General features: G+C 44.7%; 1 protein-coding gene across 1 annotated transcript; it reads left to right on the top strand.

Annotated features, from left to right (window-relative positions):
* The first annotated feature begins 2,386 nt into the window (after nt 1-2,386).
* On the top strand, nt 2,387-15,635 carry DUSP4 (dual specificity phosphatase 4). The gene is made up of 4 exons (XM_066617049.1): nt 2,387-2,868; nt 10,052-10,188; nt 13,386-13,605; nt 14,547-15,635. Exons 1-4 carry the CDS (start codon nt 2,484-2,486, stop codon nt 14,930-14,932), a joined length of 1,128 nt encoding a protein of 375 aa, XP_066473146.1. The 5' UTR covers nt 2,387-2,483; the 3' UTR covers nt 14,933-15,635.
* The last annotated feature ends 12,199 nt before the right edge of the window (nt 15,636-27,834 follow it).

The following is a 27,834-nucleotide window of genomic DNA, read 5'->3' as shown; positions in this document are numbered from 1 at the left end:
CCTGAAGTGCATCAGTCATCACCTCCACCATTTGTCCTCCCCTCACTTACTGGATTCAAAACAGTAGACAGAGAAAGTGTGGGGGAGAGAAGATTGGTAGACAAGAGCGTTGGAGATACTGTAGCCCACCACTCCACACTCTTCTTCTGCTTCAGTTTCCATTTCCATCATTCTATGTTTATTTAATCCAGAGAGGAAGAAGTGGAGAGGTGGTGAAGGCAGACAGAGGCAGGTGCCATTCCGCTACCTCAGGTGACCTTTCATGTGGCCTCCTAGCGGGGATGGCCTTGAGCTAATTTTAAACATTTTTAAAGCCCACTGTCTTCAGTGAAAGATATTAGTGTCTATTTTGGTTTCCAGCCACAGTCAATTCTTACAGAAAGAGATGACAAGCACAGACCTGCCAAGAAGTTACACCCATTCCAAATGTCAGAATCACTGAAAAGGTCAATTTCCATTGACCTTGGGTGGTCATGTGATCCAGCCCTTTCATTCACAAAACAGACCCAGCTTAGGGAGGGCTCAATCTGTCTTTAAAGTGAAATGAAGGTATCAAAAATCTCATGGGAAACCACAAGACTTCTTAATTAAATCATGTGATGGTGGGCTGAATCACTTTATCCAGTGAGCTTTTTAACAGAATCCAGAAGTATAGAATAATCAATGTAAAGTTCAAATCATACCTCAATGGTGTTCTGGCTTGTTCAAATCCCTGCTTGGTCATGAAGCTTCCTGGTGTGACCTTGGACTAGTCACTATCTCTCAGCCTCACCTACCTCACAGGGTTCTTGTAAAGACACAAGGAGGGAAGGAACTATGTATACCACCCTGAACTCCTTGGAGAAAGGGCAGGTATAAAAATAAGAAAAATAAACAAATAAATCATGACATTTTTCCTCCCTCCTGCTTTCGTGGAACAGCAGCTTAATTGATTACTGAGCACAGTTACCTTTGTTGATGTACACCAAACACTCCCAACCTATTCCACTGGCTGCTAGTCTTGACCAAACATCTATTACCTCCTTTCCTCACAGAACCAGGGCACCTGAAGTAAAACCCACAGTACCTGGAAAGAGTTACACTACTGGAGGTCAAGGCATTCACCCGTTGTCCTCCAATTCCTCAGGCTTAAACCACATATTGTACAGTGGATGGTTGTAAGGGTAAGCTTGGGGGCAGTTTTGAAATCAAAGAGGGTGCTTCCAAAGGGTCACTGAGTTGTTAACTGTTTCTCTGTCTGCCATTTCCCCATTTTAAGGCTGCAATCCTATACACACTTTCCTGGAAGTAAGCACTATTGAACCCAATGGGACATGCATAGGACTGTGCTGGAATTTGCCCCCTAGCTGCTTTGCCTCCAGCAACGTTTTGAAACATACCAAGTCAAACACACCAATGTTTAAGTTCTCCCTCCCTCTCCCAATTGCCTTCACTGGTAGTGGTGTTTATGCATTTAAAAGGCCCATTGAGCTAAGCCATGCGTATTTGGGCCTTAGTAAAACTCCCTTCATATATATTTTGTAAAAGTCTACACCTAAAACGGCATGTGTGAATGAGATCAACACGTGTGTTTCAATGTGCATATCACATAGGTACTTTGGAGCCTAATCCTATCCATACCTACTCAGAAGTAAACCCCACTTTAGTTAATGGGGCTTACTCCCAGGTAAGCGTGAATAAGATCGCAGGGCACAATCCTATACACGTCTAACTCAGAAGTAAATCCTATTGCGTTCAAAGGGGCTTAATCCCAGGAAAGTGTGCACAGGATTGCAGCCTGAGAGCCCAACCCTATGCATGTCTACTCAGAAGTAAGCGCCATTCTAGTCAATGGGGCTTACTCCCAGGAAAGTGCGGGTAGGATTGCAGCCTGCGAGCCCAAGCCTAGGCATGTCTCCTCAGAAGTAAGCCCCATTATCTATAGCATGGGGCTTACTGCTAGGCAATCGTGGCCAGGACTGCAGTCCCAGTCAGAAAGTCAGCTGTCGGGGGTGCCCTCCATCCAGCCACCGGCGGCCCTTCACGTTTTGGGTGTGCCTCACTTTCCCTTCCAAGGAAGAGGAGCGGGACTGCAACCACGCCCCAGAAATGCCCTTGGCTGGACTCCGCGGGACGGCAGCGAGAAGCTGGGAAAGGCCGGCTGAGAGGTGGGCGCCCCCACCCCGCTCTCCTCCCACCAAGCCCGGCGGCGGCAGGAAGGCTCCCGGGCAGCCGCCTCTTTTCATGAATGAGCGCGAGCAGCCAGCAGCGCCCTGTTTACATTTGTCCCATTGTGACGTCAGGGGAGGCGGCTGCGCGGCGTTCCATTCACAGCGAGGGGAGGGGGCCAGTGTGGGGGGCGGGCGCTCGGAGCGCAGGGGAAAGCGGCACGGCGCTGCCAGGGATCCTCCCACGCGCCTCCGAGGCCGCGGCAGTTGTACTGATGAAGGTGCTGGAGGAGTAGCAGCCGGCGCAGCGCGCGAGGCGGAACGAGGCCAGCGGCCATGCTGGAGCTGCGGGAGGTGGACTGCGGCGGGCTCCAGCGCCTCCTGCGCCGGGACGACCGCCAGGGCCACGCGGCGGGCAAGTGCCTCCTGCTGGACTGCAGGCCCTTCCTGGCCCACGGCGCCGGCTACATCCGCGGCGCGCTCAACGTGCGCTGCAACACCATCGTGCGGCGCCGCGCCAAGGGCTCCGTCAGCCTGGAGCAGATCCTGCCGGCCGAGGACGAGGTGCGCTCCCGCCTGCGCTCCGGCCTCTACGCCGCGGTGGTGGTGTACGACGAGCGCAGCCCGCGCGCCGAGTGCCTGCGGGAGGACAGCACCGTGTCGCTGGTGGTGCGGGCGCTGCGCAGGCACACCGAGCACGCCGACATCTGCCTCCTGAAAGGTGAGGGGCCTGCGGGCGGGAGTGCGCTCGGGGCTTTCCGCCGCTGCTCGGCAAGAGTGCCTCTGAGAATGTGCTTCCCGCACGGCGGGTCTCCCAGCCTGGCTGAGGCTGCAGTTCTAGCCACACTTTCCTGGTTGTAAGCCCCCACTGGGGCTGAGTAGGCATGCATAGGATTGGGCTCTTAGGCTACAATCCTAGCCGCTTTCCTGGGAGTGAGTCCCACTGACTATCATGGGGCTTACTTCTGAGTAGGCTTGCAAAGGCTTGGGCTCCTAAACGGAGACACCTCGCTCTTTAAACATTGCAAGGTGAGTTACCTAGTTCTGGAAGGGTGTTCTGCCCCTCACCCCTACCCTGTGTTATTTGCCTTAGATTCTGTGTGGGCAGCCCCCCCCCAAGGTGCTTTGGGCAAGGACCACGTGCTTGTATACAGCGCCTAGCGCACTGCTGGTGCGCCTCTTAACTACTGTAATTCGTAGTAATGAACGTTTCCCTTCCTGGAGTGGAGCTGTGAGTCAGCCCCTTTTCTCCTTCGTTCTTCTGACTGTGAATTTAGATATACGTGGACAAGAACGTCAGCTACTTTGCAGTAGGAGAGGACAGGGTACAATAACACCCATTAAAATGTACTTTAAATTAAATATACATTAAATTTCTGCCCAACGTTGCATATACGCAACAGGGATCAAAGGTATACACCTGTGGGCTGGGCAGAAATGGGTTAAAAGTCCTCCAGCGTACATTGGGGGAGAGAAGAATGTGTGGAGGGAGCAAGGATCTCTGGTTCAGGCTGTGGGTCTTACTGGTCCTTTACTAGACTGCTGGAGAAAAGGTGCAAGGGACAAACTTCTCTCCCCCCCCCCCCCAAACATCCACTGCCTTCATACATCCCTCTTCAGTTTTGCCCTGTCTGGGGAGTGGGGGTGGGGTATATTTTGTTGAGCTATCCTGGTGTGACCTTTTGCAAACAGTAGGTTGTATTGTATCTGGAGATTGTTTCCTGCCAGTCTGACCTGTCAGTTGTGGGGGGGAGGAGGAGGCTGATGGTGACCTTTTGAACTGCAGAAGTAGTGGGTGGGTGGAAAGGAAGAGGGAGAGATCCTGCTTTATTGCCCTGTCAGTACTTCCTGTCCCTTCACAGGACTCAAATGCATCCTGAAGGCGTAATTGGCACAAGGGGGGGGGAGGGAGGAATCTTATGGTCTTATAGTCTTAGTTCTGTGTGGGGGTGGGGTGATATGCTTGCCCTCTGACAGGAAACTCAGATGGGGCGCTATGGAAAAATCAACTTGCTAGAATCAGCTGGTGTCACAACATGGTCTGAATGACAGAAAAACATTCCAGGCCTGAAGAGGAGTTATTTTTGAATTTTTCTTTCCTGTTTAAAGGGCCAGTTGAAACACTGGAATCTTCTCCTTGGCCCTGCTCTCACTGACAGGATCCTCATTTTATAGTTCTCTGGGTTTGATATTTTTTGATATTTTTATATTTTATGTACTTACAAAGCTGCCTTAGATTTCTAGCTGGCAACTGCTCTTTAACGAGGCTTTATTATGAATGGAGTGAGTTCTGTGAATGGAGTGAGTTCTATCTGAGCTCGGTAACCTTGCCTGCCTCTTGCCTTGAGTGGGAGTGAGTTGATGCGCAGAGCCAAAGGGCTCTTTCACCCCAGCATGAATGACAGCAGAAACTCTTACAGAGTGTTTGCCTCTTGGCGCATCTCAGCTGCTCACTCTCCCATTTGTTTGTGGCTTGGCATGTCAGCAAGCAGCTGATGTGCATCAGGGGCCAAGCCTGACAGCACATAGTGGAGTGGAGGGGTGAGGTGGCATCAGGATCTATTGGGGGGGGGGAATCAGATGAGAAGTCTTTTGAGGCTGGATTGACCCTCAGTTGCCTGTTGCAGTGGTTTGCAAACATTTTAGCCCAGGACCCACTTTTTAGAATGACTATCTGTCAGGACCCACCAGAAGTGATGTCATGGCCAGATATGACATCATCAAGCAGGAAAATTTTTTAACAATCCTAGGCTATAATCCTATCCACACTTACCCAGGAGTAAGCCCCATGTTAAATTCATATACATTGTAGCCTGTTAAAAATACAGCTCTCCTCAAATGCAGTCACATACTGTGTTGGCATCAATTCTGATATCCGAAATGAAGGGGGACCCACCTGAAATTGGCTCGCAACCCACCCGACCCACAGTTTGAGAAACCGTGATGTGTTGGGTATCCCCATTTTGGCTAAGGCTGTAGCTCGTCCCCACAGTTTGCATAATTTGGGACATTCGTTTTTTGAGAGAGGCAGGTTAGAAACCTTGGAATTAAACACACACATTAAGCAACTTTTTTTCAAATTGCTTTTCTGGTTGCTTATCTGTGTGGACTCATAATTTTTTTCCTCTCTGGAAAAACTCCTGAATTAAAGCTCATTTGCTGCACTTATCCTCTGTTGCTACAAAGCAATCAAATAAACCATATGTGCATGTAGTCAAGGATTTTTTAATACTTCCACTCCTTCAGTTTGCGCTGCTGAAGAGGCAAGCTGCTATTCAGGCATCAGTGTTAACATTGAAAACTGAGCATTCGGCTTAGCTCTTTTGCAAGGGATGGAAATGTTAAAAAAATCTTTAGGGAGGAACAACAGTTCAGGGGTAGCACACTTGCTTTGAATATAGAAGGTGTCATAATCCTTGGTATCTCTGGTGCGGGCCAGGTGATAAGAGACATCTTTACCTTGAGACTCTGGAGAGCTGTTGCAAGTCAGCAAATATAGTAATGGCTAGATGGCATGACTCCGTACAAATGAGTTTCATATGTTCATGGCACAGATCCTGGTTCCATAATCCCTCCCTTTTTTACAATTTTCAAATGCCACATATTGTATGTGAGTACAGGTTTCTGAACTTGTCCGTATAGAAATCTTAAGAGCCTGTGTTCATCCCTGACTGTAATGTTTAAGAGATTCCTTTCTGTTAGGAAAGTTGTAAAAGTTATAATTCTATAAGATTTTGTTTGATGAATGCCAGCGTACTTATTTGAAACTGTTTGCCTTACGGCAGTGGTTCTCAAACTCTCTGGGAGAGTTTGAGAGCCAGTAAGTCTTTGCAGGGGCGGGGGGAGGAAGGCAGCGCCGCCAGGATCGCGCCACTCAGAGGGCTGCAGGGGCTTGAGTGCACTTACCCAAGCCTCCTGCAGCCTCCCTGGGGTGCGGGGAGTGCGGTGCGACTGCTGGCAGGGCTCCCCGCAGCAGGGAAAGTGGATGTGGAGCGATCACGCCCCGCCCCGGAAGTGGAGCACAATTGCTCCACATTCACTTTCCCTGCTGCGGGGAGCCCTGCCAGAAGTGGCGCCGTGCTCCCCGCACCCTGGGGAGGCTGCAGGAGGCTTGCAGTAAGTGCACCCAAGCCCCTGCAGCCCCCTGAGTGGCGTGATCCTGGGGATCACGCCGCTGCCTTCCCCCCACCTCTAGGCTGCCCCTGCCCCTTAAGGGGGCAGAGACCAGGGCCCTCAGACTGGGGCGTCGCAATGCCCCAGTTTGAATAGCACTGCCTTACAGTAAAGTCTACCAGCAAGGCCTGAAATGTTGATCCAGTGTGTGCTGGGATTCAGCTACTTCAGGATTTGCTGAGTCTTGTGTAGGGCTTCTCCAGCATAAGTGATCTTAAGAGTATACAGCATCTTGCTCAAGCAGGTAGTGTTCAAGAAGGACCTCTGCACTTCCTTAAGCCATTTCTGCCCAACGTTGCATATATGTGACCGGGAGCAAATGTGTACACCTGTGGGCCAGACAAAAATGGGTTAACTGGAGCAACAAGTAAGACTGCAAACTTTTGAACTGCACAGTGCTCTTGTTCATGCAAAATTGGAAAGTTGTGCATGCTCCAGCAGAGTATTGATCAAGAAGATGGACATCCCCATCTTCTTCAGGGCTGCACCAATAATGAGAATGGTAACATTGAAACGTGCTTCATGTACATGGGAAATTGGCTGTAATTCAGTGGAAGCTTTGAATTCAGAAGTTCCCAGGCTCAGTTCCTAGCACCTCCAATTATGTCTGGAAAACACTCGTGTCTGAAATCCTGGAGAACCACAGCCAGTCAGTGTAGACATTTCTGAGCTAGAGGTCCCATTCAGTATTATTATTTATAATAATAATTGAGCTGAATATTATTATTAATGTTCTGTAAACCCTACAGCAACCCTGTAAGGTAGGCCAGTGTCTGTCCCCATCTGTAATTGGAGAGATTTTTGACTTGCTTGTGGTCACCAACTCAGTTTAGGCATTCTTTGACCCAGAGACTTCGTGGCTGTTGCTCCTGACAAACTCTGTATATGGAAGTCTAATTCTAATGCTTCTTGAATGGTTCACAAAATATTAGTAGTAGTAGTAGTAGTAGTAGTAGTAGTAGTAGTAGTAGTAGTACAGGTATTTGTATTTGTATACCGCCTTTCTTGATCATCAGATTTCTCCTCAGACTTTAATTCAAGGCGGTTCACATAGGCAGGCTGTTCTAAATCCACATAGGGATTTCTACAATTGAAGAAAGGTTCTATCTTTCAAGAACCACAACATTGCAGAACCTCCTGCTCCTGCAAAATGTGTTTGTCTCTGTATCAAGTAACCATTAATGGTTGTAGCAAAAGAAAGCTTGGGGAGTTGAATGGAGGCTTAGCAGAGTTAATTGGGACTGTGCTGTCACCCCCCCCCTCTCTCTCTGCCCATAGTAGACTTTGAGTGTCCTTGGGGCAGGGAAACACTAGGGCATCTTTCAGATGAAAACTGGGCTTAAGAAAAAAAAAGACAAGCTTCAAAAATTAATTGGGGAGCCCCAACTTGGAATAGGGAGCTTGCTTATTTTACAATATCCACATATCTATCTTGAGTAAGGAAGGTTCTCAAAGTTATGTGTAAAGTAAAAGTTAAAAACCCCTACTAATGAATAAAAGACTTGATTAACTTGAACCCAATCAAGTGTCACCGTCTCCCAGAGAGTGGGATCAAATTGAGCTGTGGAAAATTTTTTTGATAAAAGTCTCTATTTCAGTCATCCACAATCTCCATACTGCTTGTAGTTCACCTTAATGCGGTCAGTTGCTCTGTGATACGACGTCTTTTCCCCCTATGCACACTTTTTTTTGTTAATGGGTGTGTACTGTATATTCTGGGTCATTTTGAAACCCAATTGCACTGAATGGAACACAGAAACTAACCAGCACCTGTTTTTTGGCCCCATTATTTTTGTGAATTTTTATTTTTATTCCTGTCCTTCTAAAGGGCAGTGTCTTTGGTTTTCCTCCTTTGGATCTAATATCATGCTCAAGGCAATCCCTCCAAATTTATCTGAATGACTCACTTCCCCTCTGGGTGAGCAAAATACACTTGATTCAAGTGAGGGGTAACATCAGCAAGAGGAAAAATTATCTGTTTGGGAGGGGGAGTTCTCTCCCCACCCCAAACCTGAGACAATAGAGGTGTCATTACAGGCTTTTGAACTCCGACACTTGAGAAGTGGGCAAGTGGTCCTCCCAGGGGAAGTTTGGGAATGATTTGCTCCTTAGGGTTTAGTGCTGGAAACTCATTTTAAAGTCAGGGCTTCAGGACTCAGATGTGCAGAGTCAGGTTGTTGCCTGAGCATGGGCAGAAGATTTTCCACTGCTCCATAATGGCAACTTCTGGGATCTGGGCCAGGACTTTAAGGGCTGAGGTGTGACTCATGGGGTGGGTTCAGCTACCTGTAGGCCCTGAATATCAGCAATGGTTCACATGGTAATCAAACGTTGCTGCTCTCACCTTCTTGACAAGCTTGATTTATTTCAGTGGGAAGTGGGGTGGGGGAAGAATTTATGTGGGATGTGTTGGCATTTCTATTTCTATCCATTTGTAAAAAAATATAAAATGGCAGTCTATTGAACACCACACTCTGGCATTGTAAAGCTTAAGGCTGAATTTGGACAAAACATTGAAATCACTTTTCTGGTTTTTGGTGACACCAGTGAGGCGAGGGAATGTTGGAAGGTAGCTCTTGTCCTTCCTAGAAGGTAGTGCTGTGGGAGACTTTGGCTTGTCTGTGGGATGCTGCACAGTCCTATCTGATCTCCCATACTGTTTACTATTTATGTAAAAACCACTGGGGGAGATCATCTGGAGACTTGGGCAAGGGTGTCATTGGTGTAATGCCCGACTCCCTCTTGCTTTTGCTTCCATCTTTTAATTCCTGGGGAGGCAATGAATGTCCTGAGCTGGTGTTTGGTAGCAGTGCAAGCAAACTGACATGTAATGCAGACAAGATCAAAGCTACTGTTGGTTGGGGTTCTTGCCATCTCGGAGCAGGATGTATGGAGGTGCAGCTTCTTCAGAAGCAGTAGGTGTGTTTTTGGGGAGTCATCTTGCATCCAGCCCTGCTCCAAGATGCTCAGATGGCAGCCGCCATCCGGAGTTCCTTTTATAACCTCATCTGTTATACCAATTGTGCCTTTTGCGGGACAAACCAGGTGAGGTCCAGTCATTTATGCTTCTCTGGCTTCCAAGCTAGATTATGTACTATAAAGCGCATTTAGGTGGGATTGCTCTTGAGAAGGGTTAGGAATGGTTTTGCCAGGTTTTTGACTGGAGCCTTTGGATCCAATCAGTTGGACACTGACCCTGTACCAATTTTCCTGGTTAGCAGTTTGCTTCCAGGCTCAATCCAAAGTAACTGTGTTTTACTTCTGAAGTCTCCTCCCTTCACCCCCATATAAGGCCACCTAAAAACACCAGGTCCTGCTCCCTTTGAATGCAGGGTCTTGTCAGTTGTAGCACCCAAGATCTGAAATAAGTTCCAAAGAGGGGAGTCTTGTGTGTTAGCACTACCTGCTTTCAGATGAGCAGCAAAGGCAACTCTGTTCTAGTGAATGTTTTAGGAATTCTGCAGTTAATTGGGATCTAGCTGCTGCTAGCACAGGAAGAGATGGCTAAATTTTTCTTAATTGCTACTGTGGGTTTTACTTAACTGGTTTTATTGGTGTAAAGTGCCTTGAATACCTATGTAGAAAGACAAGGCAGAAATTATATTATTACCAACAATAACTGCAGGATGTTCCCCTCCTTTTCCTCCCCACTTGTATGCACTACTAGGCTTGTGCCTGCCACAAACTGGCTAATGCAAGTTGGATTTGTAAACTGTGTCTCTGACTCTTAGGTGGCTACGAGAGATTTCATTCCGAATATCCAGAACTCTGTGCAAAGACAAAATCTCCGACCACTGCATCAACACCGACCGCTGTGGAGCACCCTGAACATGGCTGCAGCTCCTGTGGAACACCACAGCATGATCAGGTTGGCTTGCTTGTGCTGAGTCCCCATTGAAACCCTGGTGGTTGTGGAAAGCTTTGATGGTTTGGCATTCGGAATTTAGTCTAGTGTTCTGGACAACTACCTGTAAGAACACAGACGACCATTTTCCTTTTGTGAGGAAAACCACAGAGAATTTTCCAAAAGGATTGCTAAACTTAGGACCCTGGATAATTTATTCTCATTGTGGGAGTGCGGTGTAAACCTGTTCTTGACCAAAGACTGGAGAGACCCTCTTGACTATTTCTGAGGTATGGTTGATGGGAACATGAGAGGTCTTCTGTGCTGATGAAATGCCCTGCCTGGGTGATTTCTTTGGCCCCTTCCCTAATGTTGTCCCGTACCTGCCTGAGGGCCCAGTCCTATCCAACTTTCCAGCACCAGTGCAGCCACAATTCAACCCTGAGGCAAGGAAATGAGCATTCTCTTGAGGAGGCCTTTGTGACTGCCTCTCCACTGCAGAATGCTGTGCACGCCCCATTGGCTATATCAGTGCTAGAAGTTGGATAGGATTGGGCCCTGAAGTTCATTTTATTCCAATGGGCCTTTGATTGCTAGATGACTAGTATCTTTAGCCTGCTTTTCCTGTTTTTCTGCCAGGCCAGTTTATAACATTTGTTGAGATTGGTCTGTTGTGTTTGGTTTTTGATTTCTCTAGGATTATGTTGTGATCTGTTCCAAGTATCTCCAGTGAGACCGAAGGGCTGGATATGGAACTGTTTTCACAAACATGACATAACTAGCATGTAGATTTAGCCAATTCTGTTCAAATGGCTTTTATTTCTATTGGACTATTAAATGGGAACAGTTAGGGGTAGGATGCTGGTGATCCAATTCTCCCCTTCTCCCCAAAGAGCCCCCTTCTCTATATGACTTCTGACGCAGAGTAAATGCGTCTTCTTGGAGCTTTAACCTTCCTTAGCTTAGGAATAGAGACTTCCAGCCTCAAGCCATTCAAGTTTCTTGAAAGTAGATGTGCAGAAACAAAGTATAGGTGCTAGCACCAAAGACCCAGCTTCTGATGAGGAAGCATATTTCTCAATGGAGAGGGACTGAAGGATGTAGAACCATCTCAAAATGAAGGTATTTGTACCCTGGCATACTGATCACTTGTTCTACATCTATGCAACTTTGCTCTGTGCAAGCACATTATGTAACTTCCTCTTGTCCATTGGGAATATAGCACTGATCACAATGAAGCGCCATACATTTCAGAGGGTCATGTGTTCAAAGCATGATTATATTTGATATGTTTACTGTGTCTGGGCAAGCTAAAAGTTACATCTCTAAATTCAGTTCAGTTATATACCTACAGGGTATAACCAACACATGACATGGTAATACTGAGAGTTAAATCAATATCCATAGGTTATAGGGGAAAGACTGGGATCCCTCAGAAGGGTTGGAGGACTTAGAATAGACATTTCTATGGATAAGAATTGATAAGAGATGGATAAGAATTGATAGGGAATAGTGAGTGTGGACAGTTGCCTTTTTGTGATAGTCAAGTCCAAACTTGATTTGGACGTCTCCCCACATGTACTGTTGCTAAACCCTTGTGACAGTTGGCAGTCTTTGCATTTTGGACTTGTCCATAGGACTGCACGTATGTTAAGATATAGTCATACTGAGCAAATGAGGAATACCTACAGAATTTGGAGGTAGACGACAGAACCAATTCAGTATTTTGATAGTCTCTGCTTTCATTTGTTTTAAAAGCTATTTTTCTCGCTTAAGCCATTTCTGCCCAATGTTGTTTATGTGCAGCAGGGACCAAATGTGTACACCTGTTGGCCAGGCAAAAATGAGTTAAGTGGCTGCCAAAAGAAGATAAGAAAATATGTGGGCAGTTCCTGTCAAGGGGAAACCAGCAGCATTTTTACTGACCAGAGAACAGAGCTTAGTTGGCTCATATAGCTCCTTGTCTGTCCCTAGATTACTGGAACAAATCACAAAATGTGTGTGTTCTGGTGTTGTGCAAGCTGCAACAGTACCTGAATCATTTGGGTCTGGTGATGGTGGTCCATGCCCAAGCAGCATCCTGTTTAGACTACTGTAACGCACCCTATTTGGGGTTGCCCTTGAAGACGGTACAGAAGCTGCAGTTAGTGCAGAATGCAGTGGCTTGGGTGGTCACTGGGGCCAGACGGCTTGAATCTGCTCTACTGTTGCTCCAGAGGCTACACTGGCTGCACGTTCAATTTTGAGACCAATCAAAAGTGCTAGTAATTACACCTTTAAAACGCTGCATGTCTTGGGACTGGGATATCTTAAGGACTGCCTTCGCCCATAGTGATCTGAAGCCAAGGAGTTAGTGGCAAGTTGCAGGGTCTTTTCTGTGATGGCACCATGTCTTGGGAACAAATTTCCAGAAGACCCAAGGACAGCCCCCTTTTCTATATGATTTCTCGCAGGGTTTGAAAATTTATTTTACTTGGCTTTTGAGGAGGGATGATTTCCCTAGTGATCCTTCTAAACTTATTGTGAATAGATTTCTCTGCGTGGCTTTTGTGGTTTTATCCTTGCTGTGTTAGATGTTTCTATCTGCTCTATGTATTATTGTTGATTGTTTTGCTCAATTTTATTACTGTTTCACATTCACTGTACATCGCTTTGAGCATTGGAAAAGCAATTTAGACATCTTTTAAATAAATTAATTTTTTTTGTGACACGGTACTTGGGTTGCCTTAAGCTTAGATTGCTGTTTTGAGTGCAGGCTTTGAATGCGTGCATTCAGGACTGCTTGTGTGTTCTGTCCATGTATTTACTTTCTGCGCTGCTTTTCCCATGCAAGTGTTCTTCAGGCGGAAAGAAGCAAAAGCATCATAGAAACATAAAAGCTAAAAATATAGGAAAATAAATGAGTAGCTGCCACCAGCCATGATCAGGTTTCAGTGGAATGTAAGGATGGTTTGAACTTTAAAAAAATATTTTCTGTGAAAAGAGATGAGGGAGGCAGACAATTGAACCCTTCTAGAGTAGGACATTCTGCATGTAGCCAAACTAATGGCTAAAATGTGCTGCTGCCCCTTATCCCAACTGAGAGACACCCTCCATTGCCTTTTTACTAATGGAGATACTGGTGATCACAGTAGTTAGTCCAATTGACCTGAACAGGTTTTGCTTCATTCAGAGTCCTCACTGGTCCTAGTGATTCTCTGTTTTTGCTCCTCTTGACACAGGGTGGCCCAGTGGAAATCCTTCCTTTCCTGTTCCTTGGTAGTGCGCATCATGCCTCCAGGAGGGACATGCTGGATGCATTGGGGATCACAGCCTTGTTGAACGTCTCGTCAGACTGCCCGAACCACTTTGAAGGACACTTCCAGTACAAATGCATCCCAGTGGAAGACAACCACAAAACGGACATCAGCTCCTGGTTCATGGAAGCCATTGAATACATAGGTATGCCTGCATTTGGAGGGGTGGTGGGGGGAAGCTTGGGTGCTGGGTGTGGGATGGTGAGATAGATGGAGTCAGGGCTTTGACTTCTCAGTTTTTGGGTCCAACTCTGAATTCTGGAGAAAATATGCAAGGCTTCCAGCTACCTGAGTAAAACCTAACAACTCGGATCAGCTGTTGACTCATCAAAGTGAATTCAGCCCACAAATTGCTCTGTAAGCCTCCTTTAATTGCTGGCTGTGTGATATGGCCCAAAGTAGGAGAGACTTGTCATGCTGCTGGCAGATCACGATGTGTGGCTGGTGGGCTGACTTTGTCTTGGCCCACCAGTTTTGCAGGCTCCCTCGAAGTCATCCTGATAGATTTGCTTCTCTTTGGCCTCCAGTAAAGGGTTACCTTGCCTATGCGAATGAACCATTGCAAATCCGTTGCCTATGATGGAAATTCGGATCACTAAAATGTGATTTTAAAGTGCACTTTGGTACTGGTAAGAGGTGCCGAAAGTAATAAAGAAATCAAGGGGGGACAGTGCAGGATGTATGCCCATGATTTAAATAGCCCTTACCCTATAACAGATGTCCTGTCGTAGTCAGATCTGTGCAATGTTCTCAAAATTCAGAATTCTGGGACATGTAGAACTTAGGAAAATGTTTTATGTCATGGATTCTGTGTTTGCTCAAGAACTAAAACCCCAGCAACTGAAAATCTGATTTGGTCACTCACCTGAGCTGTTGCCAGGCACGTTCCAGGTATCTTCACAGTCATAAGGGCTAGAAACTTGGGTCGCTTAAACCACCTTGGAAGCTACCGTTCTCAAGAAAGCAGATTTTGTAGCCTCTACTGCATTTTGCATGTTTCCTGCTCTCTTATGGAACTGTGGCCCCAACAATGTAAGAAGTTGTTGAGTGGGCTCATCCCCTGTATTTCTGCTCCTCTCCTCCCAGACTCTGTGAAGGCATGCCACGGCCGAGTCCTTGTGCACTGCCAAGCTGGCATCTCCCGATCGGCCACCATCTGCTTGGCATACCTGATCATGAAAAAGCAGGTGAAGCTCGAGGAGGCCTTTGAATTTGTCAAGCAACGCCGGAGCATCATCTCACCCAACTTCAGCTTCATGGGACAGCTGCTCCAGTTTGAGTCCCAGGTACTGGCAACATCTTGTGCTGCCGAGGCTGCCAGCCCTTCAGGGTCGCTAAGGGAAAGAGGGAAGAGCTCTTCCACCCCAACCTCCCAGTTTGTCTTCAGTTTCCCTGTCTCGGTGGCAGTACACACTAGTCCTGGAAGCCTTCCTTACCTGCATAGCCCCATCACCACGTCTCCCACTTGCTAGAGGTGACATCTGTGGGTTGTGCTCTGAGGTGACAAAGGACTGAATCAAGCAGCCACAGTGGCCACAACTGACTGCAATAAAGTACTCTGCCCACCCAGCAGCCAATTGCAATCCACCTGAAGACCGAGCAATAATGGCTGGCGCTACAGTAGAACCCGTGGGAGATGGGGAGGCGATATTGGTGTGTCTTGTCCTGGCAGGAGTCTTACCTCACTTTTTAATATATACAAAAAGACTTGAAGTTGTAAAAACCCTACTTGTGTTTTGGGGTATGTGTGTGGGGGAGAGTGGATGACAGAAAGGGATGGCATGCGTCTGGATGCAGAGAGAGCTCTGTGCACAATGCCAATGCGGCTGAACACCTGGATGCACACCCAGTGCTCATCTGGATAGCCCAACTGAACTGTTTGGAGGTGTGTGCGCCCATTTGAGTTAATGTGAATGAGGATGTATGTCTGCATCTGGCGTGAATGGTTGTTGTATATTATTAGTTGGCGGCAACTACAGCTGGATGGGGGGGCCACAGTTTCCCAAAGTGCCTGGTTTCTGATTTTTGTGATGGTTTTTTTTTCCTGTTACAAGTTATTTTTGTTAAAAGTGCCACCCTTTTAACAATCCTGGCCTCATTTAAAGGAAGAAAAAAAGTGAACGTTTCGATTGTGAAAGCTTTTTTTCAGATTCCATAAATGCAGTCGTGTAAGAAGCTGTGTTCATTTGTAATTGGATTAAAAATGGGGTCTATTCTTAATATACAGCATTACAAGCATACACATTCTGTGGACATCTGGCAGTGCTAGGTGAAGCTGGCCTGTTTCCTCCATCATGGGGAACTTTCCTGGGACCTGCTAAAAAGGACCGTTTCTACAAGTGGATGTAAACATGATTGTGTGCAGGGTTGGATTTGGGATCCTGTTTGTAGGTATCAGTGTCTCCATAGTATTCATTTGGAATTGAGCTATGAGCTTTTTGGCTACTTTTTTCCATGGGCAGAAAATAATTTTGTTTTCTTTGTTTTGTATTTGTATTTTGTTTTCTTCCCCAGTACTAGGTTCACCAGCACCTAGATCGCCCCTGTGCTGTCTGTGCCCTTTTTTGTTTCCTGTATAATTTTTTAGGAATGCTCCCTCTTGAGCAAGAGAAGCACACATGAAACATTTCAATCCACTAGAAGTGGGAGGAGATTAGAAATTTACAAAACAAACCTTAACTCCTCCATACCTCAGTTACAGCACTATGAAACCGAACATCTCCTCTGCAATACTTAGTTATGAGACAGATAAAGCTTCCCATCACCAGAATCTTCTTGTGCTGACTGGGCCACCATATCAATCATATTGTAGCATGGAATAGACTGCCTTAAAAAAAAAGTTCTAAATTATGACCCCTAAACTGATAAACCAGAGCATTAGAATGATCCATTTCAGCAAATGAAATCATGAGGCATGCAGTTTAACATCTGGATAGCAAACATTGATCATAACATCAAAGAATGCAGTTGTATCTTGAAGCTATAGCATTCTTAGTACTAGGATAGAAATTAGACCAATGTTCTCTGCCCCTGATCCAGTGATCTTTGTACAGGGCCTCTGCGTGATCGCACCAAGCAAAGCAAGTGGTTGAACTTTGTTGTTCTGGTGTAATTTGGCCTGATCCTGGAGCTTTTTCAATCATAGTGCAGGCTTGAAGGAGAAAACCTTAACGCAGGATGGTGCAGAGTGACTACTGGTCATAGTAGACGATGCCTGGTCTGATTTAATAATAATAATTTCATATACTAATAATAATAATAATAATTTCATAAAAGCCAATCTCATGCTGTCTGGCTCTCTGTATTAACATTTAAACTCGTTTCAGGAATGATTTACCACATTTGGGGCAGACTTGGCTCTACTCCTGTTCTCAATTCCAGAGGGATAGCATCTCATAGAGCCTGGAACAAGTGAAGCCAGTATTGTGCTGGACTATCTTTCTGCTGAAGGAAAGGGAAAGGCAAGGGTTACTGCCCTACCAGTAGCAGAACGGTGGTTGCCAAGAGAATCTTTCAAACAGGACTTTTCTATTTCAAAGAGCTGCTAGGTGTGATGCTTCTATCGTCACTTCTTTTAGGAGAGTCTTCTCGTAACTTCCTTTAATCCAGCAATTCGGGAAGACTTTTTGAATCTGCTGTGGCTAAATGTGAACACGTTTTTGCTGCACACAGATGGTATTTCTCCCATGCCTAATGCACTTTTGCATGTACCAGGTGAGGTTTTCCTTGTGGTGGCACCCAAGCCAGAGATAGGTGCTCTGGTTGTATAGCGCAGAAGAGCAATATCAGTGAGTTAACTAGGAGAAAATATTCTTATTTACCTCTTTTGCATGGGGGAACAGCCTCTCTAGTCCAAAAATGAAGCCTCTTTTGGAAGTATTTTAGGCGCTTTGGTAACAACAAAACATCCACTGTGTCTCTAAAGCAATAGGGGTGTTTCTTTGTTTATTTAGCATACAGTGTGGTGATGATTATTGAAGCAGTAAGGGACATGTACATAGGAAAGTTTTGGGCCATATGTTGTCCACCCTAAGATAGTCACTATAGAGCCCTTCTACAGCAGGGGCTGAAATGTACAAGACACAGCTATGTGCCCTGTGCTGTTCCAACAGTGACTAAATATGTGCATATGTCCTTGAGGCACATAAGTGGTCATGACGATGGTGGAGAGCTGTTTGACCTCTGAGCTCTGTGGTGGAGTTTGATTGGAAAACCGCCTTTTCCAAGCCTTTCAAAAAGAAATCTAAGCTAGAGGCTACCACAAGAAGTCAAGCTGGCATGGTGTAAAGTGCTTTTTGCTCACCCTGAACCAGCTAGTCCTTAGTTTCAGGGACCCCCTCAAAAAGTCCTTCTGCAGGAATATTGGTAAAGCCCATATTATAAGCTGCATTTACTTCAAAGATTTAACCCCACGCCCTTTAAAAGTTGCCTCAATGCTATCACTTTCTGAATTCTCATTTGCCATAACCCGAAGAAAATTGCATGTGTCTCCATTTCACTGGCTTTTCTGGGTCCTAGGGGCATGATTTAGAACTGTGTTTCTCAAGGTTTGTCCTCCACTGTACCACTTCACATGGTCCAGTTGAAGTACCACCAGAAGTAATTGGCGATGACATCATTGCCAGTTACTTCTGAGTTGGGAAGTCAGATGCAATGCAACAAACCAATGAGGCTCAAGGTGGATGGGAGGGCTTTCTGAATACGGAAAAGCAAGATGTGGAGCTCCACTCCTCAAGCCAAACTGAGTCTCTTAGGCTTGTTTGTTGCATTGTGTTCCTGGGTCTTGCTTCTGGGTAGCAGGTGTCTAAGGGTCTCATGAGTACCACAAGCTCAAGTACCAGTGGTGGTATCTGTATCAGTTGAGAAACACTGATCTAGAGTGGTGTGGGAAATGTGTGTCCTACCTGCAACCCTTTGGAAGAGCTTCCAGGAAAGTGAAAGACAGACATGGCAGTCAGCCTAGCACACCTGGGAACCTTTGTGGACTGTTTTGCCTGCTGCCACCCCAATATTCACCTATCCAAGATGTCTCCCACAAACTGCCAGCTTCTCTTCTCAATAATCCTGTGCAAAGTGAGGATCTCATGCCCTTTGTGGGTTGCAACACCCTTGGGAATAGCAAACTTGGGCCGGTTACTGTGGACAGGACTCACAAGGGGAGTGATATAGCCCTTTGTTTTCTAGTACCGAGGCTGCAGGTGGTCTTACAAATCTACTCTAGTTAGGGGAGGTAAGCAGGGGACTAGGAAATGAGGAAGGAGTTGCATCTCACCTTGCATCTCAAGAGTTCAGGGGATGAGTCTGAACCCAGACCTCTCACTCTGTGTGACAAGCTGCAATGGCAATTCCTTATTAGGTGGAATGAGCTTGTACGCACAGAGCCTGCCACATGGTAGGGCTAGGATTGAGATTTTATCTATTTACCTTTGCTTAAAGTGTGCCCAGGTAGGGGTGTACATCATCTCCTCACCCAATTGTGGCAGACAAACTTCCTTGGCTTTCCACAAAATGTTTGACCTAGAGGACCCCCCCCCCAAGACTCCTAATTGTATTTTGCTATACTGCATTTGGGGCAGTTCCAGGGGTCACTACATGACCCTAGAACCTTTGCATTTGTTGAGCCTTTAAAAATATTTCCTATAGTCTGGCAGCCCTTGCCAAAATTTTCTCTGCCACAGAAAGGATGGTAGCCTAGAGAGCGACATCATCATCATGGCCTAGGTATGAGACTTGTCTTTGGCTCTAGCAAAACCACCTCCTTACATGTCCACCTGCAAAAGGAGCAGGATGTGGTTTGTATTACACAGCTCTTACAAGGACTGCTGCAGATCAGAGACTCCTGGAACTGCTGAAATGGGATATAGTATGAGTATCTGTAGCAAATACAAGGAGTAAGAACTGCTTGATGGGGGAACGTAATTCTTTGATGTAAAGTGTAGTCCAGTCTGTATTTGGAAAGCAGAGGGCAGTGACTCCTCAATTTCCAATCTCCTCCCAAATTTAGTGACTCTTCAGCACTAATATTTCACTCACCGGTCCTCAAACCTCCCCCCCGCCCAAGCACCTCCTACCAGCTTCTCCAGCCTGGTTCCCAGGGTGGTTGTCATCATCATCAGAATGCCTTGGATATAGGCTTGCTTTCAGTGCAGCACTTCAGATGTCTTCCCACATGCCCCCAGATCTTGATGTTTGCACAGACATGGTCCAAGGCCAAAAGGAGGGAGGTCTGATACCTCCTTGAGGTGGGCCCAGCCCACTCACCTTCATGAATGACCTTTTGATAAGACACTCCACCATGCAATAGCTCCAACTTCCACTTCTTTGTGTATTTTTTTTACATAGTGTCTAAGTACGTGTCAAATTTTTCATGTGTGGTTGTGTGTGTGTGTGTGTGTGTGTGTGTGTGTGTTTTTAGATCAGCAGTGTGTTTAATTTATTGCCTGAAAATGATCATTTGAATAAATAAATTTTCAGCAGTTGTCTCATTTCATACTAAGTTAAAGAGGCTCTATAATTTGTTTCTGTAGGGAGAAAAAAACAGAAGGGGGAAGAAAGAAGCTTCCCTAGGCAGTATAAGGGCTTTAGCCAGTAGATCATTATTTTTAGAATTTACTATTTATTTATTTATTTATACAGGTATTTATATACCACCTTTCTTTGGTCATCAGATTTCTCCTCAGACTTTAATCCAAGGCGGTTTCCATAGGCAGGCTGTTCTAAACCCCTGTAGGGATTTTTACAATTGAATAGTTCTAGTCTTTCATAGAACTCCTCGTTGGAGCTGGATTCCTTCCTGGTCTACCGGTCTACTACCCTTGGTGAACTTTGTTCACATCAATTGTCAAAATCATGTGCTTCTGACATGGAGTTGCACCTGTCGCACAGTCCATTCTGAAGTATACTGTGCATGCAGACTTATTTGCTGGGCCTTTGAAGACCTTGCTTTTGCTCAGAGTAAATCAAAATTGCGCTATAGAACAATAGTTCTCAAACTGTGGGTTACAATCTGATTTTTGATGAGTGAGGGGGCCAGCACTACCTGGAAGCTGCAAGGTATTCTGGGCCATGTTGCACCCCAGAATGCCTTGCAGGTTCTGGGTAGTGGTGGTGCGCAACCTGCTTTGGTGGCAGCATTGTGCATCAGAATGCTTTGCAGCCTTGCAGTCTGGAGCATGACATGGAAGCCACAAGGCATTCTGGAGCATGATGTGGCCAACAAAATTGGTTGTAGCAGTAAAATGTTTGAGAACTGCTGCCACAGAATATCCCCCCACTGTGCCTTTGAGGGAAAGATATGTAGCAGTGAACAAGTGTGTGTGTGAGGAGGGGGGGGAGGCTTTGTCTTTTAATTAAAGGGGATTTCCATTATTGAGCTTTTCGTCAAGGAATTCCTGATACACTTCTGCAGAATCCTGGGGGCATACATATATAGTTTAAGAAAAATTGAGCAAGCTCTAACTTGCCTTTGGCTGCCTGAAAGGCTTTCTGAGCTAAAGCAACCCATCTTACTACTCTAGGGCTCTTGGATCTTTAGTAGTGATTATGAAGAAATTCTAAGAGCTGCAAGATTTTTTGAAAGCAAGTTGTATCTACTATAATTCTTTCTGCTCCTATTGCAGAAGCCCCAAGGTTGAAAACTAAAGTCCCTTCTGCTGCTCAAGTCAATGTATGGTTTTCCTGACTTGCAGAATAATGTGATAATCTACAATATGGCACAACTCCTTTCTTAGATGACTTATCCTTTATATGGAGCCAAAGGAAATGGGATTGGGCCTTCTGTTTTATGGGATCACTTCATAAAATGTAGCTCCATTCCCCCTCCCCCCAAAGCTATACACATTAATGAGGATCTACTGTCAAGTTCCTCCCACTTGATTTTCCTTGTCACAGAAAAGAAAGCTCAAAGCCCATCAGACTTATTTTGAAAGTGCATAAAACAGTTTGCCTCCCTGCATAGAGGTAAACAGCATAAACTTGTATCTTTCAATTGTTCCAATACCTGTACTTCTAACAAATTAGGAAGTTCCTGGTCTGAACTGTACTGACCAACCATACTGATGAGTTGTAACAACTACAAAACAATGCGTGTGCAACAGCTTGGAAAAGTATACAGGAATGCACTGTGGTATTTGGAGGAAAATACTGCATAGCAGTATAGTATTTTAATTTCCCCATATTACATATGAAAAGCAGAGACATCAGCTACCAAAAATCGGTGAGTCTGTGGGCTGAGATGAGATTTGAAACAGACTTCCTGGCTTACAGCTCATTAACCATGATGGTACATCACTGACCAGTTTTCACCAAAAAGCAGTCTGGAACTCTGATATATTTTGTGAAACTTGCAATACTAATCTAATCCATTATTGATCTAACCCAGTTTGGCAACAACCAGACACTATCAACATTAAAAAAAAATTTGCACCAGGCAATCAAAATTCCGCAACTAGTTTAAATTATGCACACTGTGTAAGTGACTAATTCTGCAATGTGCAAGATTAGTCATGGGCAGGAGCCCACAAGTCTTTGCTGTTAGTCATGGGCAGTTTAGTTTATTCACTTCACTGGTTTTTTAGCTCTCAGCAGCTATTGGTCACACAAGAACATCTCGACATAAGTAGAATTTTACTTTGTTTTTAAGGAAAAGGTAAATGTAACTAAGGAAGTGGAATTCTGCATCCAGTACCATATTTGCATTTCAGTGGGAAAAAACAGACCTGGTAATATCCAGCCTTTAGTTAAACAAAGGAAGAATTGCAGAAGTTGTAGAAGAAGCCATTGTAGAACGGTAGAAAGAAGCCATTGTAGAAACTGTAGCAATTGTACTAAATTGTAGTACAAAAAGTTAGCTGTACGTACTTCTTTTGACACTACACACTGAAGACAAACTGCAGGATTTAAGTTTAGTTTTTTTTTAAAAGTGTTTATTGACTCTTAATCTGTCACAAGTACTATAGGTCAAGGTCAGACATTAATTGGAGCACAATAAGAACTAACTCAGTTGTTACCTTAGCTTTATGCAAAATCCCATCAGTTAAGAGCTCTAATGCTCTTTTAAGGAAGGGAATAAAACAACTTTGTCCCAGCTCCAAATAAGACAATGAAAGGCCATGTTGGGACTTCATATATTCTTCTATGGCCAACAGGTACCAAGAACACAAGGCTAGCTATGCAAGCAAGTTATACAAGAATGTTTTCTTTTAAAAAGGCAAAGCTAGTAACTTTAGTGCCTATGGAAATAACTAGGTGTCAAAATTTTTACGAGGTTGTATACAGAGGGTGATGGCTACTGCAAACAGGAAGTTGCCAGTTCTAAAAAATCTGGGGCAAGTTTTGCAGATGTTGCAAATTAAAAATAAGAAAGCATTGAGATTGCATTGTAACAGACAATCCTTTTACCAGAATTGCTTGAACAGAACCAGTACACAAGAAATCCACTTGTGATCAGCAAGCTACACAAACAGTCCAAAAAGCGTCCACTGGCATAGAAACATTGAATGTAGGCACCTTCAGAGCCACAGAGCACAAGAAACATTGAAAGGAAGATGGGAAGAAGAAATAGTAAATTTCCCGTTACATAAGCAGTGATCATAGTCAGTTTCCCATCAAACAAGTATGAAGGAAACAGAGTGCTCTCCAAGATGTTTAAGCAGAAATAAATGTAATTGGGGTGTGCATTCCATTCTTTTTGAAAATAATTCAAATTCTGCTACCCCAGTAATCCAAATTCCACAATCTATACGCATTTATAGAAACTGAACATATGCACATGATGTACTTTGCATAATCAAGTGTCACTGTTCTGTATAATCTACTATAGGACATTTTTCTGTTCTTCCTAATTTATTCTAGTCTGACCAGTCATGAGGCTATGAAAGGTCCTGAAATTTTGTTCATCAGCACTTTCTGAGATTTCAGCAGACACTGCCCCACATGCTTTCAAGTACAGCTTCAAAACAATAAGAGCACGAAACTTTACAAATGAAAGTTGGGAGTCTGTGGAAACTGAACTCTGAAGCAAAATGCCATTCTGCACTTTTTTTCTGCTACTGAAGAACCTTGGAACGCAGCTCTTCTCTGACAGGCTGCAATCCTTGGAAGTGTTTGGACACAAGCGAGGAAGCCAACTTTCAGTGTCCTTTGAGAAAGGGCATTCCATTGCCCTTTGAGAGAGCTCACTGATTGCAAGGGCTGCAGCAATACCCCCAAAGCTCCTCTTGCATGCTTGGTTCTCTCACATCTTAGGCCAACCCGAAGAGGTTGGTAGCTACAAGCTAACACAGTGCAAACTCTAGTAGAGGCCAATAAAGGCTTTATCAGCCCTGTTAGCATGTACAGCAGTTCCTCCACAGCAACCACAAATCTAGGCCTTTTTTGCCAGCACAGCCAAGGGGCTGACAACAATACAAACCAACCCTTAGAGTATCAGAGGTACCATACCTGCCAAGTCTCAATGCAGTTTGTGCAAGCGACCCCAAGACCACCACCCAGGCTGTCTCTTGCTCTTGTCTATTGTTTTGTATCAGCCACACGAGTGTGTGTTTAGAGTTTTAAAGATGGTGGCCCATTGTTCCTTTTCATCTTTGCAGCTATAAACTAATAAAGCAATATTGTAAGAGGGTAATGTGGTACGTGCTACTTAATTAAACAGCTTAAAGAGCACTGAAAACAGTACCAAGATTACAAAGTGACAGGCTGAAATTCAGTATCCTGGAAGAAGATCCAAGGAACACTGCCCCGTTGGTCGGTATTTGGGTTATTAAGGTCGATACTTTCTATTCTTTACAGGGTACACCGAAAGGTGTTCTGCTGAATGGGCTTGCAACCTAAGGGCTGGAACAAATAGGATCCAGATCTTCCATTTTTTATCCTGCTTTAAAGCAAAAAAAAAAAAGATCCCTTTTTTTGGGGGGGGGGGCAGGGGAATGGGACACTGCCCAGTACCATTTTCCTGCTCTAAAGTGCTCCCTGAAGCTGTTTTGAACGGTTGGGAATGGGGGGGAGGGGAGGAATGATGCAGGCACCCAGGTTATCTCTGTTGTAGACTTAACAGCACTGGGGGAGGAGCAGAGATTTAGAATAGGAAAATAACAGAGAGAGGAATGGGTTAAACATTCCATTGCATTTGCTTTGCTTCTAAGCAAAGCTCAGTTCTCTTTGGCTGCTATAAAACAAACACACCCAAACCCTCAGGAGACTGTGTTCATGGGATTCTAGCCCTTAACCCTGCAAGCGGAGATGTTTCCCTCTTTAAAACCAAATCCCATTCCTGTTTCAATTTTCATGGTCCCCAGTTTTAACATCACCCCCCCTCAGCAAACTCTCATGGTTCCCAAGTGAGAGGGAAAGCCTGTACAGCAAGGCTCAATTTGTAGTCTAGGCACAGACTAAGTGCCAATATTTATGAAGAAGTTTCAAAGCCCTGCTCCACAGTTGATCTGCAGGAAAACAAAGTACAACTTTAAAAACAAAATACATTTGTATTGCAAGATGAAAAATGCTATATTTGGAGAGTCCACAGGAGCCTATAATAGAACCAAGATCTCTGATAACTCCAAAAAGGAGAATTCTGAACAGATCACAAACATTTATTTGTCCCACAAACTTCTATTTGTCAGACAAATCTCTATCAGCAATACTGTATGTTTATGAGTTCCCTCACTTAGAGAGTTCACTAAACAACTACTGTCCAGTGCAGATGTTTTTTTACATTGACACCTGACTTCCTTTTCTAGCAGGTATTCGAGATAACCTGCAGGTTACAAAAAATAAGTTAGGAACATAGGAAGCCGCTTGATCTTGCATCAGACCATCTAGTTCAGGACTGTCAACACAGACTGGCAGTAGTGCTCCAGGGTTTCAGACAAGAAGTTCTCTCTGCCTTACCTACAGTTGTCAGAGGTTTAACCTGGGCAGGCTTTCTGACATTGATCTATAACCCTCCCAGGTTGTGGCTTGTCAATCCCAGCTTTGGCAAAGTTAGCATTTCTGGAGCAACAGCAGTTGTATGCCAAGCACAGTACTAAGGAAAGTGACAACCTTAGTATGCAGTTTCCCCACATATAGTGCACAGCTCAAGTATCCAGCAGGAAGTGCCAATACATTTGCAATCCGCATCCTGGAGATCTCGACTTACAGGCAAGGGCATGGAGCAGCAGGGCTCTGCACACATTTACATTTGTAGGCAAATACCTATAAATGGCAATGTGACAGATGTGTGTTTGCAAGCATGTGCAGCACACAAGCACACTTTTCAGGGAGCTTGGTTTGGGTCTCAGTCCCAATCAAAGTGCATGCTTGGTGGTAAAGCTGGGTTTGCTGCTGCATCAGGTGCACAACAGCCCCAACAGGCCAATAATGTACCTGTGTTTTCAACTGCAGACTTCAAAAGTGAAAAGCATGAAGCCGAGTCACCCCAGTGAATGCAATGCTACAACGGTATTGAAGACTGAGATGCTACACCGGAGGCCTGTTCACTTTAAATTCTGGGAAGAAATCTCAGCTCAGCACAAGCCTTGGAATCTCAGGCACCACCGCCCCTCGCTTTCACTGTGGGATAAGAACAACCTGAGCTGTACCAGGTTTTTGTGAATGCAACATCTCCTTGAACATCTAGTCTTTAAAATGGTTTTAAAGACTCCATTAAAATGGTTTCCCCACTGAATAGCAAAGATACTATTTTTATTGAAAGACCATGCCTCTTGGCACCACACTCAGGAGAGATGTGCCCTACGTTTTTATCCAGTTCTCTCCCCAGATAAAAAGTGAAAGGTTCTAATAAATTACAATGACAATGAGACTTCTTCCTATATAAACCTGGAGGCAAATCTTCTATCAGAGAAAAGTGGCTACTGTGTTACTCTGAAGGGCAGTGAACGCAAGATTTACATTTTATTTTTCAAGACCACCTACAGGAGGCATTTAGGATCTTTGAAGAACTTGAGCAGACAAAACATCCATGCATTTTTTTCAGGGTCTGACCAGGAAAGCCTTGAACATAATCACATTATTACAAGACAAAAGCCACTGCAAATGGGAGTTCCAATTCGTACAGCACCTTTTACTCTGCACAAAACATCAGGTACAAAAACACTGGCAGTTTAAAAGATCAGGGCCACAGTTTGAGATCCTGGGAGTTTAGGGCTGAAGATGAAATCTAAAACATCCATTAGTTCAACTAGCACGTTGGAGGCAAGAGACAACCACAGCACCAACTGTTCTCTCTCCTTAGAGAGGGAAACACTGAATTTCCACATCCATGTCAGCCATTTGGCCTCACTATGAAGAACAGCTGGGTTCCAATTAACATCTACATGAAGCTGGCAGGAACACAGACTTTCACATCTATTTGCAATTCTTCCGCAGTTGGCACATCCCCCCCCAGCTGCACTTAAAACAGAAATCCCTAGGAGAATGTTCAGCAGAATTCTAACCAGAAAGCCCTTCTGAATTTCAGCTTTTCTTTAGAGGAAAAGCGATCTCAGTTAATATTTGGCCTTCAAAGTTCTGTAAGTTAAGCCAACGAACCTAACCAGACCAAGCAGTCATGAACAAAAGCAAAAAGGTTCACAGTTGTCCCACCTTATTTTGTCCAGTCTCTAAGCAGATGAAAAATCATTTAATTAGCCTGAATCAAATTTTGAGCCTGACAAATGGCGAGGTCTATGAGATTATTCTCAGCAGAAGACATTGTTCCAGGAAGGTTTTGGACTTTGCTTTTGTGCTTGTGGCGTCAGGCGATAACATTTCCTCCCCTCTGTTTCCACGCAGATGCCAGTATATTTTGTAAAACAAATGCAACAGTGGTCTGGTATTTTTACTGTCAATGAATGAAAAGTATTAATGAAAGAACTGTAATTTGTGCAACCCAACTGTCTTTGGCTGTTGACCCTCTCAGACTGAAGATTTCACAAGGTTATATTTCTAGCAAGACTGCAAACTCTCTCCATTACATATATCCTAGTTATAAATCTCTATTACTAATTTATTTTCAGCGTCTTCCTTTTTCTTTCCTAAAGCTATTGCATTGTAAAATAGCTTCTCTTGGAAAATTTTTAGCTTTTACTGTTGTACTAAGCACCCTAGTAGACAATTCCTAGAGAAGCTTCTTCAAATTAGATGTGGGGGTGGGTGGGAATTAATGGAGAGGAAGTGACTAGCTGCCTTCTGGGATAAGATGAATGCAAATGCACTCCTTGGCCAACATGCATTTAAAACCCATTTTGTATGGGAGAAAATATATTTGCATGCTAGCTGAGTAGGCTGTGGCTGATACCCCATATGACAACATGTATGCAATATAATATAAAAATAATTATTCTGGTTGAAGTGACTCAATAGCTTATGAGACATGTCTTAAACCTTCCTTTGTGGA

Source organism: Tiliqua scincoides, chromosome 2 (genome assembly GCF_035046505.1).
Source record: "Tiliqua scincoides isolate rTilSci1 chromosome 2, rTilSci1.hap2, whole genome shotgun sequence".
In the NCBI taxonomy this organism is placed as follows: domain Eukaryota; kingdom Metazoa; phylum Chordata; class Lepidosauria; order Squamata; family Scincidae; genus Tiliqua; species Tiliqua scincoides.
Note: the sequence above shows the minus strand (reverse complement) of the source record. Positions and strands in the feature narration are given on the sequence as shown.